The 17,954-nt window shown below is 44.4% G+C and overlaps 1 protein-coding gene across 1 annotated transcript; it reads left to right on the top strand.

The window, feature by feature from the left end:
* The first annotated feature begins 16,075 nt into the window (after nucleotides 1-16,075).
* LOC130810986 (uncharacterized) lies at nucleotides 16,076-17,490 on the top strand. Its single transcript, XM_057677107.1, has 4 exons — nucleotides 16,076-16,249; nucleotides 16,351-16,635; nucleotides 16,706-17,017; nucleotides 17,106-17,490. The coding sequence occupies exons 1-3, from the start codon at nucleotides 16,076-16,078 to the stop codon at nucleotides 16,808-16,810; spliced, it is 564 nt and encodes a 187-aa protein (XP_057533090.1). The 3' UTR covers nucleotides 16,811-17,017; nucleotides 17,106-17,490.
* The last annotated feature ends 464 nt before the right edge of the window (nucleotides 17,491-17,954 follow it).

Genomic DNA, 17,954 nt, shown 5'->3' with positions numbered 1-17,954 from the left:
GGAGTTGGTTTTTATTTCCCATGTGTCAGTTGTGGCAATGTATCAAAGGTAGATAGTGTTGATATCCTTAGGGAGCACATACTTCGACGTGGGTTTAGGCCTCAATATCATGTTTGGGTTTGGCATGGTGAGGAGGGAGTTTATAAAGATAAAAGTGTTGTTGAGGACGTCAATAATGTGGCCGATGTCAATGATGATGTAGTAGATCATGTTGATGGGTATGAGACAGATGAAGAGAATGTCGATGAGGATGTGGATCGTGTTGATGAGATGATGGAGGGAGTCGAGGATGAGTTAGGAAAACGTCCTCGTGTTTTTGACTTGTTGACAGAGGCTTCTCAAAAGCCTTTGTACCCTGGATGTACAAGGTTTACCAAACTAACAGCAGTGTTGACAATTTTCAACATTAAGTCAAAGTTCAATTGGAGTGACGCTAGTTTCACAATGTTATTAGAAGCGTTAGGTAAGATGCTTCCTGAGGGAAATGAACTTCCAAAGTCGACATATTATGCCAAAAAGCTCATGTGTCCTTTCGGCTTAGAGTACCAGAAGATTCATGCGTGTCCGAATGATTGTGTGTTGTATCGGAATGAAAACGAGAACTTAGAAGAGTGTCCTAGGTGTGGGTTATCGCGCTACAAGCGTAAAGGGGCTCGGGATGCTAAAGGGCCCCCGGCCTAGGTATTGTGGTATCTTCCAATAATACCTAGATTCAAGCGCTTGTTTTCTATAAAGAAAGATGCGTTAAATTTGAGGTGGCATGCAGATAGGGTGAAGAAAGGTCACTTGCTCACACATCCATCTGATTCTCTGGAGTGGAAGAGTATAGATAGGTTGCATAAGACTTTTGGGGATGAGGTTCGTAATTTAAGGCTCGGACTGTGTACGGATGGAATGAACCCATTCGGCAATCTTAGTTCTCAACATAGTACTTGGCCGGTACTTTTAGTGATCTATAATTTGCCACCTTGGTTGTGTATGAAGCGTAAGTACATAATGCTTTCGCTTCTTATCTCGAGTCCTAAACAACCTGGCAATGACATAGATGTGTATCTTGCACCTCTCGTTGAGGATTTGAGAAAGATGTGGGATGAAGGCGTTTCAGTGTTTGATGCATATGCTAATGAGGAGTTCACCTTGCGTGCAATGCTTTTATGCACCGTTAATGACTTTCCGGCATATGGCAACTTATCGAGGTATAAGAACAAAGGGAAGAAAGCATGCCCAATATGTATCGATGACATGGAATCCACGTGTATTCCTAAGTGCAAACACGTATTCATGCACCATCGAAAGTTCCTCCCACGAGACCACCAATATCGTAAGAAGAAGAAGTTGTTCAACGGGGAGGTTGAGGACCGTGTAGCTCGTCGACCGTTGACCGGTTATGAAGTTTATGAACAGGTTAAGGGAGTTGAGACTGTATTTGGTAAAACGGGGCAAGTGCAAGGGGGTGAAGACCGATTATGGAAAAAAGAATCAATCTTTTGGAAGCTTCCATATTGGAGAGATCTACAGGTTAGGCATTGTCTTGACGTTATGCATATAGAGAAAAATGTATGCGATGCCATACTCGGGACTCTCATGAACATTCCGGGTAAGACAAAAGATGTTAGGGCCGTGCGAGATTGGTTTGAATGTAAGGGTCTTCGTCCGTTGTTGTGGGCACATGTTAAGGTGAGTAAGAAAAGAAATAGAGTTGATGAAGTTGGTGGCAGTAAGAAGAAGATGAGTAATGACAAAGTTTATTTGCCTCCAGCTTGCTACACCTTGTCCAAAACAGAGAAGCGGACATTTTGTGAGTGTTTGTATGGCATTAAGGTTCCGTCTAGGTACTCATCCAACATGAAGAGATTTGTGAGCCTAAATGGTGAGCTGAAGTTGGGAAGCATGAAATCTCACGATTGCCATGTAATGATGCAAGTGTTCTTACCAATTGCAATCCGTGGAATACTGCCAAAACATGTGAGATATGCTATTACCGAGCTATGTTCGTTCTTCAACACAATTTGTAGTAAAGTTCTTGATCTCTTTAAACTTGATGCACTTCAACTTGACGTGATTGTAACTTTATGCAAGTTTGAGATGTATTTTCCACCTTCTTTCTTTAACATAATGGTTCATCTTATTGTCCATCTCGTTCGTGAGATCAAGCTTTTGGGTCCAGTTTTTTTAAGGTGGTGTTATCCTTTTGAAAGGCACATGGGTGTTTTACAAAACAAGGTGAGGAATCCAGCACAACCCGAGGGGAGTATGATTCAAGGCACTGTGAGCGATGAGATTAGTAACTTTATAGCCGAGTATTTGGCCATGGAAAAGCCTATTGGACTTCCCACCTCTAGACATGAAGGAAGGCTTGAAGGAAAAGGAACAATTGGCTCTGTCATGGTATTATTTATTTATTTATTTATTTATATTACTTAAATACCCCTTGACCTTTTGGGTTGACTTTGACTTTCGATCAACGGGCCTTTTCTGGATTCCCCATCTTCCTTGAATGGCCCATGGGCCAATTGTCTCTAAAAACCCTAACTTCCCCTAAGGGAATGACCATCAAATTGACTCACCTCCCCATTCTCCCATAATGCATGGTTCTCCTTGCTTGGTAACTCCCCACTTCCCCTTAATTGTATGGTAATCCCTCCTCCATGGGAATGGACTACCCATGTCTCCCATGATCTTCAACTCCCACTTTATGATGTAACCTCCCTTCCTCATCATTATAAATAGGGGCTACCATCAAGAGAGGAGGGGGCATCTGAAAATAATTCTCTTAAGCATCCTTGCTCATACTCCACTTCATTAGCCTACCAACAATCCAATAACATTCCCCACTGCATCTTTTTGTATTCATTCTGTACCATATTCTCATATCCACGTTCTAACTTGAGCGTCGGAGGGGTTTTCCGGGAGATCACCCCCCGGACAAGGCTAACGAGTTGTTTTACAGGAATTCAAGTCACTTCCTCCCACGAGTTACTCCTCTTGATCACACTTCTACCTATCTCCAGGTATTTTAAGTGTCTTTTGCACTCCCTCGTTTCATCACCGAAACAGTTTGGCGCCGTCTGTGGGGAAACCGATTGAACAAAAAGTCATGGCTCTTAAGAGAAATCCGACTCAAACAGCCACCGTGCATAGCACAGATACAGATACTTCTGCAGGTCACGCTAATAATCAAGCCGTGACTCGCCGTGATCTGGACATGCTAGCACAGAACCTCACGGCTGCTTTCTCTGAACAACTCCGCGCCGTCTTGAATAATGCTCCTACTCAGCAACGAGTATTAGAAGACATGGCGGATCAAATAAAAAACTTGCGGGCACGAATCGAACCCCATCAGGAGATACCGAAGTCTCATGAATCTCAGGATGGGAACTCGAGGACGTCCCACTCCAGTAGACGCAATAAGAGGAGGCGGGAGAGATCTAGAACCTACCCGAGCCTCAGCAAAACAGGTCTGCGGGATGGCGAATCTAAAACCGCCTCTCGAGATGTCCGCACCTTCCTAGAAAGTAAGAAACAAAAGACGTCTAAAAGCGTCCAATCATTGGTGGATAAAAGGAGGGAAGAAAGAAAGCAAGCCCAAGCCGCGGAGTCTAGCCGCCGCATCACCATGCCACGGAATGAGGCCGGCAAAAGTAGCCTTTCTGGAAAACTTGTACCCATAATCTCTCCATTGGCCCCGGTGATACAAAATACCCCCAGTAATGGGAAGATAAAGATTCCAAACATGGCGGCCTTCGATGGAACGTCCTGCCCGGAGGAACATCTGATGGCCTACAAAAACTTGATGTTGCTATATACCAACGACCCGTTGTTGTGGTGCAAGTTCTTCCCGACTACTCTTACGGGAGTAGCACTGACATGGTATACTTCCCTTCCAGGAGGAAGTATACACAACTTTGCCCAACTGGAAGAGAAGTTCCTGGGCCACTTTATAGCTTCCAGGAGGCAGGAGAAATCAAATTTCCATCTACTCAGCATCACGCAATTAGAAGGAGAATCCATATCATCCTATCTAAAAAAGTTTCATGAGGCGGTGCTGAAGGTAACCGATTTGGAAGAATCGGTTGCATTAAACGCCCTGATCAACGGAATGAAGGCCCAACGGCTGAAGTTCCAGTTGGTCGAAAGTCAAGTGAAGACATACGCGGAGGCCATGAAGCAATGCCAAAGCTATGTCACGGCCTCCGAAATATGTCAGGCCCATGATCCTAAGAAACGGAGGTCTGATAAGAAGGACCCCATTGCCAATCAATCCTTGAGAAACAGAGAGGAACAAGCATTGAGGAGGGAAAGAAACTACCCTCCACGTCGTCCGGAGCCCCCGTCAGATATGGGGCCTCCACGATCCAGACATGTGTACGTCGCGGAAGGGGAAACAAGGACGCGGAGTATACTCGATGGAGGCAATGACCCGATGTTCAACCGCAACAGGAAAGACATATTCTATGCCATCCGCAATGAATTGTCAACTCCGCCTCCTACTAACACCCCCTCCAACCGTTGTAACTTCAATCTGTGGTGTGACTACCACAAAGAACACGGCCACACTTTGGCCCAATGCCGTGAACTTAAACGTATCCTGCACCAATTGGCTGATGAAGGGAAACTGTCGAGGTTCATCAACAAGGGAGACTATGTAGCAAAAGAAGTCGAAAGAAAGCCGTGGCACCAAAAACGCAGATCCCCCGGGAGGGATGAGGCCAGGCGCGAAAGTTCCAACACTCAAGGGACTATCAACCTGATTTTCGGTGGATACACTGAGGAATATCCCACCATCCGCGCCGCAAGAGATAGCGTCCATACTCTGCTGAAGGGACCCCCAATGACCACATCCAGTGGGCCGGTCATGAAATTCGATGCCACGACCTCCCAAATGCTGCAACAACCACATACTGACCCTCTGGTGGTCACTTTGAAAATTGAGCAAATGAAAGTCAAAAGGGTACTTGTAGATACCGAAAGTACGGCTGATCTTCTAACAATGGATTGCCTAAGGAAAATGCAGTTTGAAGAAAAACACTTGCAAACCCTCGATAAACCTTTGATCGGGTTTGGGGGAAACCAGGTCGTTCCACTGGGTACCATCGTACTACCCGTACGAATAGGAGAGAAGGACAAAAGTAGAACGATGCCCATACGATTCACGGTTGTAGATCTCACATTCCCCTACAACGCCATCATGGGGCTTCCGCTCATCAACAAAATCAAAGCTGCAATCTTCCCTCATCAACTCTTGCTTCAGTTTGAGCGGGATGATGGGCAAGTGGGTATACTCAAAGGGGACCAAGTGACAGCTCGTCAATGTCTAGTGAGTACCATCAAGCGAGAAACCTCCTCCACTCCCTCCAAGAGAAAGAGGGGAGACTCTTCAGCCGTCATGAGCGTGTATACAGACAACCCCAACGCCCACGGAAGGCCTCACCCAGTGGAACGGTATGAGGAGGTGGAGATGTTTGATGGGAAACAAATAAAAGTTGGAAAAAACCTCTCAGACGCAATCAAGACTGATCTCTTGGCCACCATCGCCGAGTTCCGCGATGTCTTCGCTTTCTCCACGGAAGAGATGGTATCCCTACCCATATCACGTGTCATAAACTTGATATAAAGCCAGGTTATAAACCCGTGAAGCAAAAGCTGCGACATCAGGGAAGAGAGCGAATAGAGGCCGCCAAAGAGGAGGTGGAGAAGTTATTGAAGGCCGGATTCATCAGGGAATGCAAATATTCAGATTGGCTCTCCAACGTTGTTCTCGTCAAGAAATCCAACGGGAAGTGGAGAATGTACGTCGATTTCACGGATCTAAACAAGGCATGCCCAAAAGACGACTACCCTCTCCCCAAGATAGATCGTTTGGTGGACTCCACAGCAGGACACGCCCTGTTGAGCTTCATGGATGCTAACGCAGGTTATCATCAAATCCCGTTGTCCCCCGAAGACCAACCGCACACAGCGTTCATCACGAATGCCGGCGTGTACTGCTACAAAGTCATGCCCTTCGGTCTAAAGAACGCCGGAGCCACGTATCAGAGAATGGTAAACAAAGTCTTCTAGTCTCAAATAGGCCGAAATCTGGAGGTATACGTGGACGACATGATTTCAAAGAGCAAGCAAGCATCTGAACATGCTGCAGACCTCCGAGAAACATTCATAACCCTCCGGAAGCACCAAATGCGACTCAATCCAGATAAATGCGTCTTTGGAGTTACTAGAGGTAAGTGCCTTGGTTTCCTTGTCGACGAAAGAGGGATAGAGGCAAACCCTGACAAAATTAAGGCAATCCAAGATATGAAGTCCCCAGATCCGTAAAAGAAGTGCAGAAACTAACAGGGTGCCTAGCAACCTTAGGGAGATTTCTATCCAAATCCGCGGACAAATGCTCCCCCTTCTTCAAAACCCTAAAGCAAAGCAAGTTCGAATGGACGAGAGAAGCAGAAGAAGCATTCCAGGAATTGAAGGAACACCTGTCTACCTTGCCAAAATTAGTATCACCCATCAAAGGAGAGAAGCTGGTTCTATATGTCACTATCTCCGAGTACTCGCTATCCGGAGTACTAGTGGCGGAAAGAGAAAAGAAACAACTTCCAATATACTATGTGAGTCATGCATTCCGGGGCTCAGAGGGGAACTACTGCGAAGTGGAAAAGGTCATATTTGCAATAGTGATGGCAAGCAGAAAATTGAAGCCATACTTCCAATCCCACCAGATCATCGTTCGGACTGATCAACCTTTGAAAAAGATTCTGGAAGGGAAAAATAAGTCAAGCCGCGTTACCGATTGGGCAAACCAGCTAGCAGATTTCGGAATCGAGTATGAGCCTCGCACAGCGGTCAAAGCCCAGGCCCTGGCCGATTTCATTGCTGAAAGTACTCTTCCCCCTCATCCTGAACCCAATCAAGAATAGAAGTTGTATGTAGATGGGTCCTCGACACAATTAGCAAGTGGGGCTGGACTCCTCATTGAATCGTCCGCCGGGGTCCGTATGGAAAGGGCGGTAAGATTCGAGTTCGCGGCGTCCAACAATGAGGCCGAATATGAAGCTTTATTGATGGGGCTGAAAATCTACTACGAAGCAGGGGGTAAGATATTGTCCGCATTTTCTGATTCCCAACTAATAGTTGGACAGGTAAATGGAGAATTCGAGGCCAAAGATGAAAGCATGAAAATGTACTTACAGCAAGTAAAGGAATTTGTTCAGAAATTCGACAAATTCACTTTGGTCCATATCCCAAGATCCCAAAATGCACAAGCTGACTCTTTGGCAAAGCTAGCTAGCTCAGCTGAAACATCCGCGCCCCGCGACATCATCTGGGAAGTACTTCCAAACCCCAGTATCAATCTCATGGTAAACACCATTGATAGGTCAGAAATGTGGATGGATCCTTACATCAAGTTCTTGCAGAATCAGACGCTTCCCCAAGATAAAAATCAAGCAAGAATGGTCCAGAAAAAGGCCAGATGGTTCGAACTCTACGAAGGAACGCTCTATAAAAAGTCATATACACACCCCCTTCTGAAATGTGTTTCTCCTGAAGAAGGAAACTATATCCTTCGCGAAATACACGAAGGCGGATGTGGTATTCATCGAGGAGTGCGAACCGTTGTAGGAAAGGTTCTCAGAAGCGGATATTATTGGCCCTCACTCAGGAATGACGCGGAAACCTTAATCAAAAGATGTCCTGAATGTCAATACCACTCGAAGATTGGGAGGAAGCCATCAAATTACTTGACCGCCATGCAAGCCGTTCTGCCTTTTGACAAATGGGGCATGGATCTCCTCGGCCCCTTCCCACCTGCCAAGGGCCAAAGAAAGTTCATCATTGTGACTATCGATTACTTCACCAAGTATGTGGAAGCAGAGGCTGTCAGTTTATATGGCGGAATATTATAACAAGATATGGCATCCCTCGTGTGATCATAACAGACAATGGAAGGCAATTTGTTAGCAAGAACACCACCGAGTACTGCGACAGGTTCAACATCCAAATCAGGTTCAGTTCTGTATCTCGACCTCAAACTAACGGGCAAGTTGAGTCCGCAAACAAGGAAATTCTCAACGGTATCAAAAAGAAGATAGAAGGGGTCAAAGAAAATTGGGATGAAGAATTACCAGGCATCTTATGGGCAAGTCGAACAACAATCAAAGAGGCCACGGGGCATACGCCATTCTCTTTAGTGTACGGATCCGAAGCCGTACTTCCAGTGGAAATAGGCGTACCCTCCACACGGGTCACCTACTACTCACACGCCGAGAATGAGGAAGGAAAAAGAACAAACCTAGATCTCCTACCCGAAACAAGAGGAAACACACTGTTGAGATCGATAGCACAGAAGCAGAGAATGATTCGTAGCTTCAACCGTCATGTCAAAACCAGACGTATTCAAATTGGGGACTTTGTACTCCGCAAAGTCGAGGCTACGGGAAAGATAGGGGAAAAAGGAAAGTTAGGAGCCAACTGGGACGGCCCTTTTAAAGTCACCCGCATCATTAAACCGGGAACTTTCGAACTAGAAGACATGAAAGGGAAAAAACTACCCCGTCCATGGAATGGAGACCACTTAAAGAAATTCTTCATTTAATAAAATTTGCAAGGGGCAATCAGTTACTAGTATCAGTGTTAGCAGCATCAATCCGCGACTACCTTCATTCCGCAACATAGTTGCGTTGTCATTCGAAATCACTTTTGTCATCGTCATTTGTATTCTTATCAATCCTTTATAACAGAAGTTTCATTTTCAGATTATCCGGCTCCTATGTTCGCAATTATTTGGTAAAAATCTATTGCAAATCTTATTAAATCAGTAATATCCATAAGTCGGACCCCTTGAGAGGGGTCCCATTATCAAATTATTCTAAGTCACTAACGAACTTGTGATCTATAAGTCGGACCCTTAGAATAGGGTTCCAAGACTAAAAATCATTTGAAGCATTCACCATCTGTTCGTAGCATCGATAAGTCGGACCCCCAGTTTGGGGTCCCTGAATTCAAAAATATTCTAAGTTTTTCACAAAGATGTTTCCCAACCGGGACATCGATAAGTCGGACCCCCAGTTTGGGGTCCCTGAATTCAAAAACATTCTAAGTTTTTCACAAAGATGTTTTCCAACCGGGACATCGATAAGTCGGACCCCCAGTTTGGGGTCTCTGAATTCAAAAACATTCTAAGTTTTTCACAAAGATGTTTTCCAACCGGGACATCGATAAGTCGGACCCCCAGTTTGGGGTCCCTAAGTTCAAAAATATTCCAAGTTTTTCACAAAGATGTTTCCCAACCGGAACATCGACAAGTCGGACCCCCAGATTGGGGTCCCAAACTTCAAAAATATTCAAAGTTATTCGCCAAAATGTTTCCCAACCGGGACATCGACAAGTCGGACCCTCAGATTGGGGTCCCGAGTTAAAAATCATTCCAAATATCTAGCTGAATGTTCCTTGTCCGCAACGTCGACAAGTCGGACCCTCTGATAAGGGTCCTGAAGTTCAACCAGCCGCGACATTGATAAGTCGGACCCTTAAATTGGTTCCAAGGTCGAAATTGTCAAATCTACAAGTTCAAGCCGTGACATCAATTAAACGCTGTTTCCTGCCTAGTGAGGGAGAGAAGCCGCGGCCGATGAAAGAAAATTTAAAATATTTAAACAAATACGGCATCAAGATCAACATACAAATTGATTATATTTAAGGTTACAAAAGTTAATATTACAAAATTTATATTACAAAAATCAGAGATCATCCAAGAAGGCGTCTACATCTCCCTCCGGATCTTGAGGGGGGGACCCGGCCACTCCCTCGCCAAGGCTCGGAGTGAAGCTTATGAATTCTTTAACATCGAACGGCTCCACTCCGATCTCGGATAAGTCCCTGGATAAGCCTTGGAGGTTTTTGCCCTCGTCAATCAGCAGATTGGATAAGTCTAAACACAAACTCTCCAGCTTAGAAAGCGCCAAGTTCTCGGAGACGTCCGAGGCAGAGGGAGGAGAGAGAGAGAGTTTGTCCAAATCAAGACGTAAGGCCTCCTTTTCAGCAGCAGGGTCCACTCTCTCCGACCACTCCCTAGCCTCTTCCGCGTCCCAATGGGGGTCCACCAGCACCGCTGACTCCCGATCCAAAATCGGAGCTAGGTTAGCCAAAGCTTCGTTCCCCTTCTCATTGGCTTTCTCAAGGAGGGAATCAAAGTCGACGCCTAACTCCGCGGCAGCCAGGCGGAATCTTTCACCGCTTATCATGGTACCGGCTCCCACCATTTCCGTGGTTAGCGACCCCAAGAAACTTGACGCCTCCGGCTCATCCAAGGACAACCAATCCCTTACCATCCGCGACTTCCTACCCAAGCAAAGCTTGTATATTCTTGCCGCGGACAGCAAGGTTTGGAACTTATCCGAATCATCGGACACCTGACGCAGAAGTGACTGGTTTTGTCGCACCAGCTTAGCATGAACATCCGTCAGGTGCCCGATCTCATGGCCAAGGGTGGCCGACATATTTGACGCCATGTCCAAGTTAGCCACGGTCCCCTCAAGCTGCTTCCTGGCCCTTTCTCGCCATTCTTCTGTGCTGACTAAGCGCTCTTTTAATTCAACGCACTTAGCCAGCTTCTCCTTTAAGGAAGGCAGCTCCTCAAGATCCGCCCTCAGCCTCTTCAGCTCCTCCTCTTGTTCTTGGCAGTGAGAAGTGAGGGCCGCCAGGGTTTCTCTGTCCGCGGCACTCTGACGGCTAAGGTTCAATTCAAACGATAGCCTTAAGTACGTCTGCAAAGGAGAATAAGGTCAAATAGATCATCCGGCAATATAATTCGAACAGACTGAAAAACTGACATTGTATCTCAGCCGCCGAGGCCTGGAGTTGACGAACCCTGTCGACAGGAGGCAGGGAGTCCAGATGATCGACGTCCTTCCGGCTGATCAGATGGGACGTCGCCCGGTTGAAACGGGTAATCATACCCTTGTGCCCCAATTCATTGAAGAGGGTATCGGGTTGGAAAGGTGTGACCTCCCTACGACGATACACCTCCTCTATCCGCGGCTCTGGGGCCGCAGACGACTTCCCGACCGTCTCCTTGTCTTTCGGGGAGATGGGGGCTTCGGCTTGGGGAGTCGACGTCTCCCCTCCCGCCGACCTCGCCTGTAGAGGTACGGCGGTATGTATGGTATCGAGGGAGACCTTCTTTGCCACGCTCTCCCCGTGGGAAGGAGAGTCTCTTTTTCTCTTCCTCCCCTTCCCACTTTTCTTTTTCTTTGATTCCCTCCTCTTAGAGGGGATTACCCTTTGGGAGTCATCGGGAACGTGTACTTTTCTCCTCTCCTCGAGGAGACGGAGAGCCTCTTCCTCGCCGGGCACCTCGTCAAGACCCTTCTCTACGGTCGTCGAGTCCTACAAAACAAAAGGTTAGGAGGAATCAACAGAAATTTTTCAGAACGAAAAAATGTGTGGAGTTATACCTTCGGAGGAAGAGGTAGAGGCTTATCCTCGGGCCGTTGGATGGCCCCTTGAGCAAGTCTCAAAACACTGAATTTCTTCATTAGATCTGGACTCTTTGCTCGAAGATTTTCCTTGGCTATCCCTGTAAAACCATGAGTTAGAAACAGGTAAACATACCATAGAAAAGAGAAGGAAGAAATCCGACAACTCTTACTCCGATCGATAGCCAAGCTGATGCCGAATGCTGAGAGGAGGTTCTCATTCTCCAACTCAGGACGACCGGGTATCCAGTTGAGTTGGACGTTCATGGGTTTCCTTCCCAGTTGAACGTCCATCTTTGCATACTCGATTATCAACGCGTCGCTAAGAGAACATTGCGGGATACCATTATTGAAACCCGAAAGGTTGGGTTTGATGTCGAAGGAAGTCTTGATAGTCCATCCTTCCGAATTATAGAGGTAGGCAAATTTAGTCCTATACCCCTTTTGGTTATCAGGGAGGTCGTGGACTATCTTCAGTCCACGACGATGGGTAAAAGTTATCCAGCCGCAGCCGTATGATTGAGAATTACATAGGCGGGCTCTGAATATATATCTAAAGGCGGTGAGTGTTGGTGGCACAGCCAAAACTTTGCACAAGATCAAAAATGCCACCATACAACCCCAGGCGTTTGGGTATAACTCGGGCACTGAAACGTTCAAAAACTCTAACACCTCCCTAAAAAACGGGTGAAGAGGAAACCTAAGTCCTAACTCAAAAGAGGGAAAGTATACAGCTATACAGTGTGGGGGAGGAAACCTAACAGTGTCATAATTCCCCGGGGTAATAACGTTTATGTTGTCTTTCAAACCCCATTTTTGAGAGATGGCTTCCCGACGGTTGTCTAGATCTCTCTTGGTCTGTAAATCAATGAAGTAGTTTAGGGGCCTGCCGTTTGGAATGTAGAATGGAGAAGGAACTGGCGCTGCACTCTCCCTTCCAGAAGACTCGGCTGATCCTTCAAGGTTTTCCATATCTACATACAATAACCCTTCCAGGTCAGGATTTATTCGCGGCAAGTAATTGGGAAAGAAAGCAATGCTCACTTCCCAAGGAGTAGTTTTCATAATCTCCGGAGGGTATATAGGGGATACAGACGACTCATCCCCGGCTTTTACTGGTTCGTAATGTGGGGTAATTCTCACCGAACTACTTTCGTCCGAATCATTCATTAATAACCCCTTTTTATTAAGACGTCTACGTACTATCAAAGGAGTCTCCGGCAAGTTAGTAGGGTTGATATCTGAGTTAGCTATGGTCTCTTGAGTAGCCGCGACATCTATGTTAATAAGAATCATAAAGTAATAGGCGAAACTTGTAAAGGACAGAGACTAAATTCATAAAACGAATTCAATGTTCTAGGCTAACATTCTAGAATAATTTGAAGAAATTCAAGAACAAATCGAAGAAATTTAAGAACAGTTTGAAGATTAACTTGAAGAAATTCGAAGATCTGGGAAAAAGTTTGAATACCTTTGAAGAAAGTTGGAGATTTGTCAGAAACTTGATGAAGATCTGTCAGATATCTTGAAGATCTTCAAGAATTCGTCAGAAATTTGAAGGAGGGATGAAGATGGTCAGAGCGTCTCTCTCTACTTTCTTTTTCCAGCGATGTAAAAATTTGAAGGAAGTAATGAGAATTAGGTGAGAGGGAACTGTTCCAACCACCCTATTTATAACAGCAATAAATGCCTTTGGGACTTGAGTACAATAAATAGAAAGAAGAATCCCAAACGAGAGCCGGGAAAAAGATAAGTCGGACTCCCCATGAGGGGAAATCGTTGGGAATTTTTCTAAGTGTTCAACACGTTTCGTAAGATCTACAAGTCGGACCCTCAATAGAAAGGAAATATTGAAAAATCTTTGAAGTGTCAGTTCTTAACTATAGCCGGGAGATTGATAAGTCGGATCCCCAATGTGGGGGGAACATCAAATTTCTCCAAGTATCCAGTTAACCAACTTTCGGGCAACCGTCGGGTCGATAAGTCGGACCCCCAAGGAGAGGGAGAGTGTGGAAATTTGTTCCAAGTCTTCCAACATTTGAGTACGTCCGGGAAGTCGACAAGTCGGACCCTAAACTGCACCTCCAAGAACGAAAAATGTTTTAAGTATGAAAAGTTACACTCCAGAACGAATGCGAATTATTCCGTGTTGGGGTGTCCGCATGGTCGACAAGTCGGACCCCCAAATGGTCCCAGTTAAGGTAAAAATTCTAAGTACGGGAGAAATGCTTCCGTACCTTTAGTGTCATCCGTGACATGGAATTACAAAATCTTTCCACGTCTTTAAAGATAGAAGGGGGGCATGTCAGAACGAGGAAATTCAAAACGACTTCAAGTTTTAAAAATTTCCCGCCACATCGATAAGTCGGACCCCCCTAGGTACCTCAGTGAAGACTGAAAAATCAAAGTACATGTTCAAGCCGTGTCTTTCATACATGTGGCTCATTTAACTAGAGGGTCAGCTCAGCTATGCCGCGGTATCATGTTTTCCTCCTACTCTCCGGCTCGAAGCCTTGATGAAAAGGAAGATACCCAGGTCCGTGGAGATCCGTGCGGTTGATAAGTCGGACCCCCCCTTGGGGGCTGCCTTACTCAAAAATATTTTAAGTACTGAGACTTCCGCGACATCAGTGGGGCACATATCGGGGTCCGACTCCCACATCTGTTCTTCCGAGGATAAATAAAAAGGATAGCCAAGGATATTCCGCGGCATTCTGGAAGCCGCGGCTTTGATGGTGTTAATCATTTTTCTTTACTTTAAAGCATCTCTTGCGGTTATTTTGAAAAGCCGATAACTTCTCCATTATAACTCGGAATTTGACATGTGAACTGTCGATTCGAAGCTTACAAGCCAAATTTTCCTGATCCGTCTGAAGATCTGCCAAATTGTGGCCGTATTACTCCTTATGAGCTTTTGAGTATTCTCTACGATCATGTTTCTTCATTAAGCCAAGTCCGACGGACGCGTATTTTTCCGCATAAAAGAAGATGTTTCTGATCGCTGGGGCTATTCCTCACATCCTCCTTTTATGCGTGGGGCTAAATGTCATGGTATTATTTATTTATTTATTTATTTATTTATTTATATTACTTAAATACCCCTTGACCTTTTGGGTTGACTTTGACTTTCGGTCAACGGGCCTTTTCTGGATTCCCCATCTTCCTTGAATGGCCCATGGGCCAATTGTCTCTAAAAACCCTAACTTCCCCTAAGGGAATGACCATCAAATTGACTCACCTCCCCACTCTCCCATAATGCATGGTTCTCCTTGCTTGGTAACTCCCCACTTCCCCTTAATTGTATGGTAATCCCTCCTCCATGGGAATGGACTGCCCATGTCTCCCATGATCTTCAACTCCCACACTATGATATAACCTCCCTTCCTCATCATTATAAATAGGGGCTACCATCAAGAGAGGAGGGGGCATCTGAAAATAATTCTCTTAAGCATCCTTGCTCATACTCCACTTCATTAGCCTACCAACAATCCAATAACATTCCCCACTGCATCTTTTTGTATTCATTCTGTACCATATTCTCATATCCACGTTCTAACTTGAGCGTCGGAGGGGTTTTCCGGGAGATCACCCCCCGGACAAGGCTAACGAGTTGTTTTACAGGAATTCAAGTCACTTCCTCCCACGAGTTGCTTCTCTTGATCACACTTCTACCTATCTCCAGGTATTCTAAGTGTCTTTTGCACTCCCTCGTTTCATCACCGAAACAGGCTCCAAATCGGTCACACCTCCTCGAGAAAGCCTTGTACAAGCACACTTGTATGTGTTGCATCATATTCCGGAAGTTCATCCTTTTTTGAGTGAGCATTTTGATATATTGCGCGCAAAACATCCTTCTAAAGGGGATAGGGCATTGATGCAGTTGCATAACAAGACGTTTATTAATTGGTTTCATAATCGAGTAATATGCGAAGAACTCAAGGGTGTATCCGAAATTGTTAAGTGGTTAGCTTTTGGTCCTTGTGATGATGTCAACAAATATGAGGTTTACGATGTCAATGGCTTCACATTTTGGACTGAGGGTCAAGACAAGAAGTCATCGTATCTACAGAATAGTGGGGTTTCTATTTTGGCGTCGTCTACATTTTACGCGAGTGCGAAGGATCAAGCGCCAGTTGATGCTAAATTGGTATACTACGGGCGGGTACATGAAATATGGGAGCTTGACTACTCTACTTTCAATATTGGTCTTTTCAAATGTAAGTGGGTAGATAATAATCGACGATGCATTAAAAATGAGGACCCTTGTGGATTCACTCTTGTAGACTTAGCTCGTTTGCGTGATAGTGAGGAGCCACTCATACTAGCTACACAAGCCAAGCAAGTATTCTACATTGTCGACCCGTCTGATAAAAAATGGTCTATTGTTGTAACGGGAAAAAGAAGTATCCTTGGTATAGGTGATGTTGAGGATGAGGAAGAATATGATGCTTTTGAAGACTCCCCTCCCTTTATCTATCTAAAATCAGTGGATTAAGATGATGTAGATGTTGGTTATATGCGTGTAGATCACACGAGAAGAAGCAGCAAACCTCCGAGCGGAGATTACGAAGGACGTTCTCGCCAAGCTGGCCGCCGTGTTGCAGAAGATGGGAGCACCCATTGTGGACTTGGCAAACCTGATTGTCGAGGATCAGGAAAGTCAACATGGGGATCCTAACGCTTTGGTCGAGCCAACACCCGAGCCCATTACCCCCGTAGCACCCCAGCTCATTACCCCCGTTGCTCAAAATCCGGAGCCAACTCCGGAGCCAGTGCTACAGGTACATAGTTTTTAAATATATAATCACTTATTAATTTAAATTGCAACGCGTAATTAATATTTTATTATGATGCTTATTATACTAAAAGACACAATTTTCAGGAGGCGACTCCTTGTTCTCTTTTGCTGCCTCAGTTAGGTATTGCTAGTGATGGCGACTTAACTGAGGTTGCATATGGTGTGGCCCAGCCAAATAAAGAGGGCCAAACAGTGCATTCAATGCCCGTTACAAGTGGCCACATCAGTGTGACCGTGGAGACTATTGTAAAGGGGTTTGAAGATTTCTCACTCCCAATTCCAATGCCAGCATGGAGCCTTGAGAAACTATTAGACGCCCTAGGTAGTTTCGTCACATGGCCATATGCTTGGGTCCGATTCACTAACATGGTAAGAATCATTTGTACCTTATTTATTTTTATTTTTTTAATTGCATGCTCACACTAATTTAATTGTATAGATTGAAATAGCAAAAGAGTCTAAAGGAATCTTGGAGAGAGGTCGGTTCCTCAGCAAAGGTGTCGACTGGGTCAAAGTCGATGCCAAGCACTCCAATTTTGACTGATGAGGAGCTAAAAGATCTCTCTCAAGATTGCAAATGGCTGCATTATTGTGCATCTCGCATAAGTGAGGAGAACCCAATCATTTTGAAGCTGCTGAAGGAGCAATACTGCTTTTTAGAGAGCCCGTTTGTAATTATTGGTCCTAGTGACATCGGGCAATTTTTGAGAGGAGAGATGCTGAGTGTAGCTCTTTTCCATGTCTACATGAGGTGATGTTCATTATCTTACAAGTTAGGCATTGTTGTTTAATTGTTTTAAACCGAATTACTAACAAAATTTTCTTATTTGTGAGTTTAGTGCGGCTTACGAGGAGCTAAATTCTTGCGAACCTCCAATAAAAATTGGATGGTTTTGTCCGGAGTCGATTTCGGGTAGTTAATGTTAAAATGATCCAGATGACGTCAGAGCATACATTGAGACTGCTTTGACTAATTCCCTTGCATCTAAACACACATTCATTCTAGCTCCATATGTGGAAGAGTAAGTTTTATTTTTGAAATTGAACTTATCTTTTGATTTTTAAAGTCACCTAATCTCTAATTTGTTGATTTTAAATTTGTGTTTGTAGTTTACATTGGATACTTTTGGTCATATGTCCTTTTACGAACACTGTGCACGTCTTCGACTCATTACAAAAACCGCAAAGCCCACCTCGCAACACAATATTCAAAGCGTTGTTGAATGCGTACCTAATATTAATTATTTTACCAATTTGATCTAATTAAGTGTTATACATATATATATATATATATATATATATATATATATATATATATATATATATATATATATATATATATATATATATATATATATATATATATATATATATATATATATATATATATATATATATATATAGTATTACTTTTCCCATGCGTTTCAGCGCAATGAAAAGAGTGCGTGAACAAATGGAATCTACATCCAGAGTCACATTTCCAAAATGGACAGCAATAAAGGTACACAAATTCGATTTTATGCGTTTTTAAGCGTTTTTGTCAATTTCGCGCGTAAAGTAGGTCAAACTTGGTTTGTTATGCACGAAACTTGGCACACAACACTATTTGGCATATATTATTGTGTTGAAATGGTTATAATTGAAAATAATAGTCATATACTAGAAATTAGAAGTTAAGTTGCGATTTT

This window comes from Amaranthus tricolor, chromosome 4, assembly GCF_026212465.1.
Source record: "Amaranthus tricolor cultivar Red isolate AtriRed21 chromosome 4, ASM2621246v1, whole genome shotgun sequence".
Taxonomy (NCBI): Eukaryota; Viridiplantae; Streptophyta; class Magnoliopsida; order Caryophyllales; family Amaranthaceae; genus Amaranthus; species Amaranthus tricolor.
The sequence above is the reverse complement of the archived record's forward strand: the minus strand, read 5'-3'. Positions and strand labels throughout refer to the sequence as shown.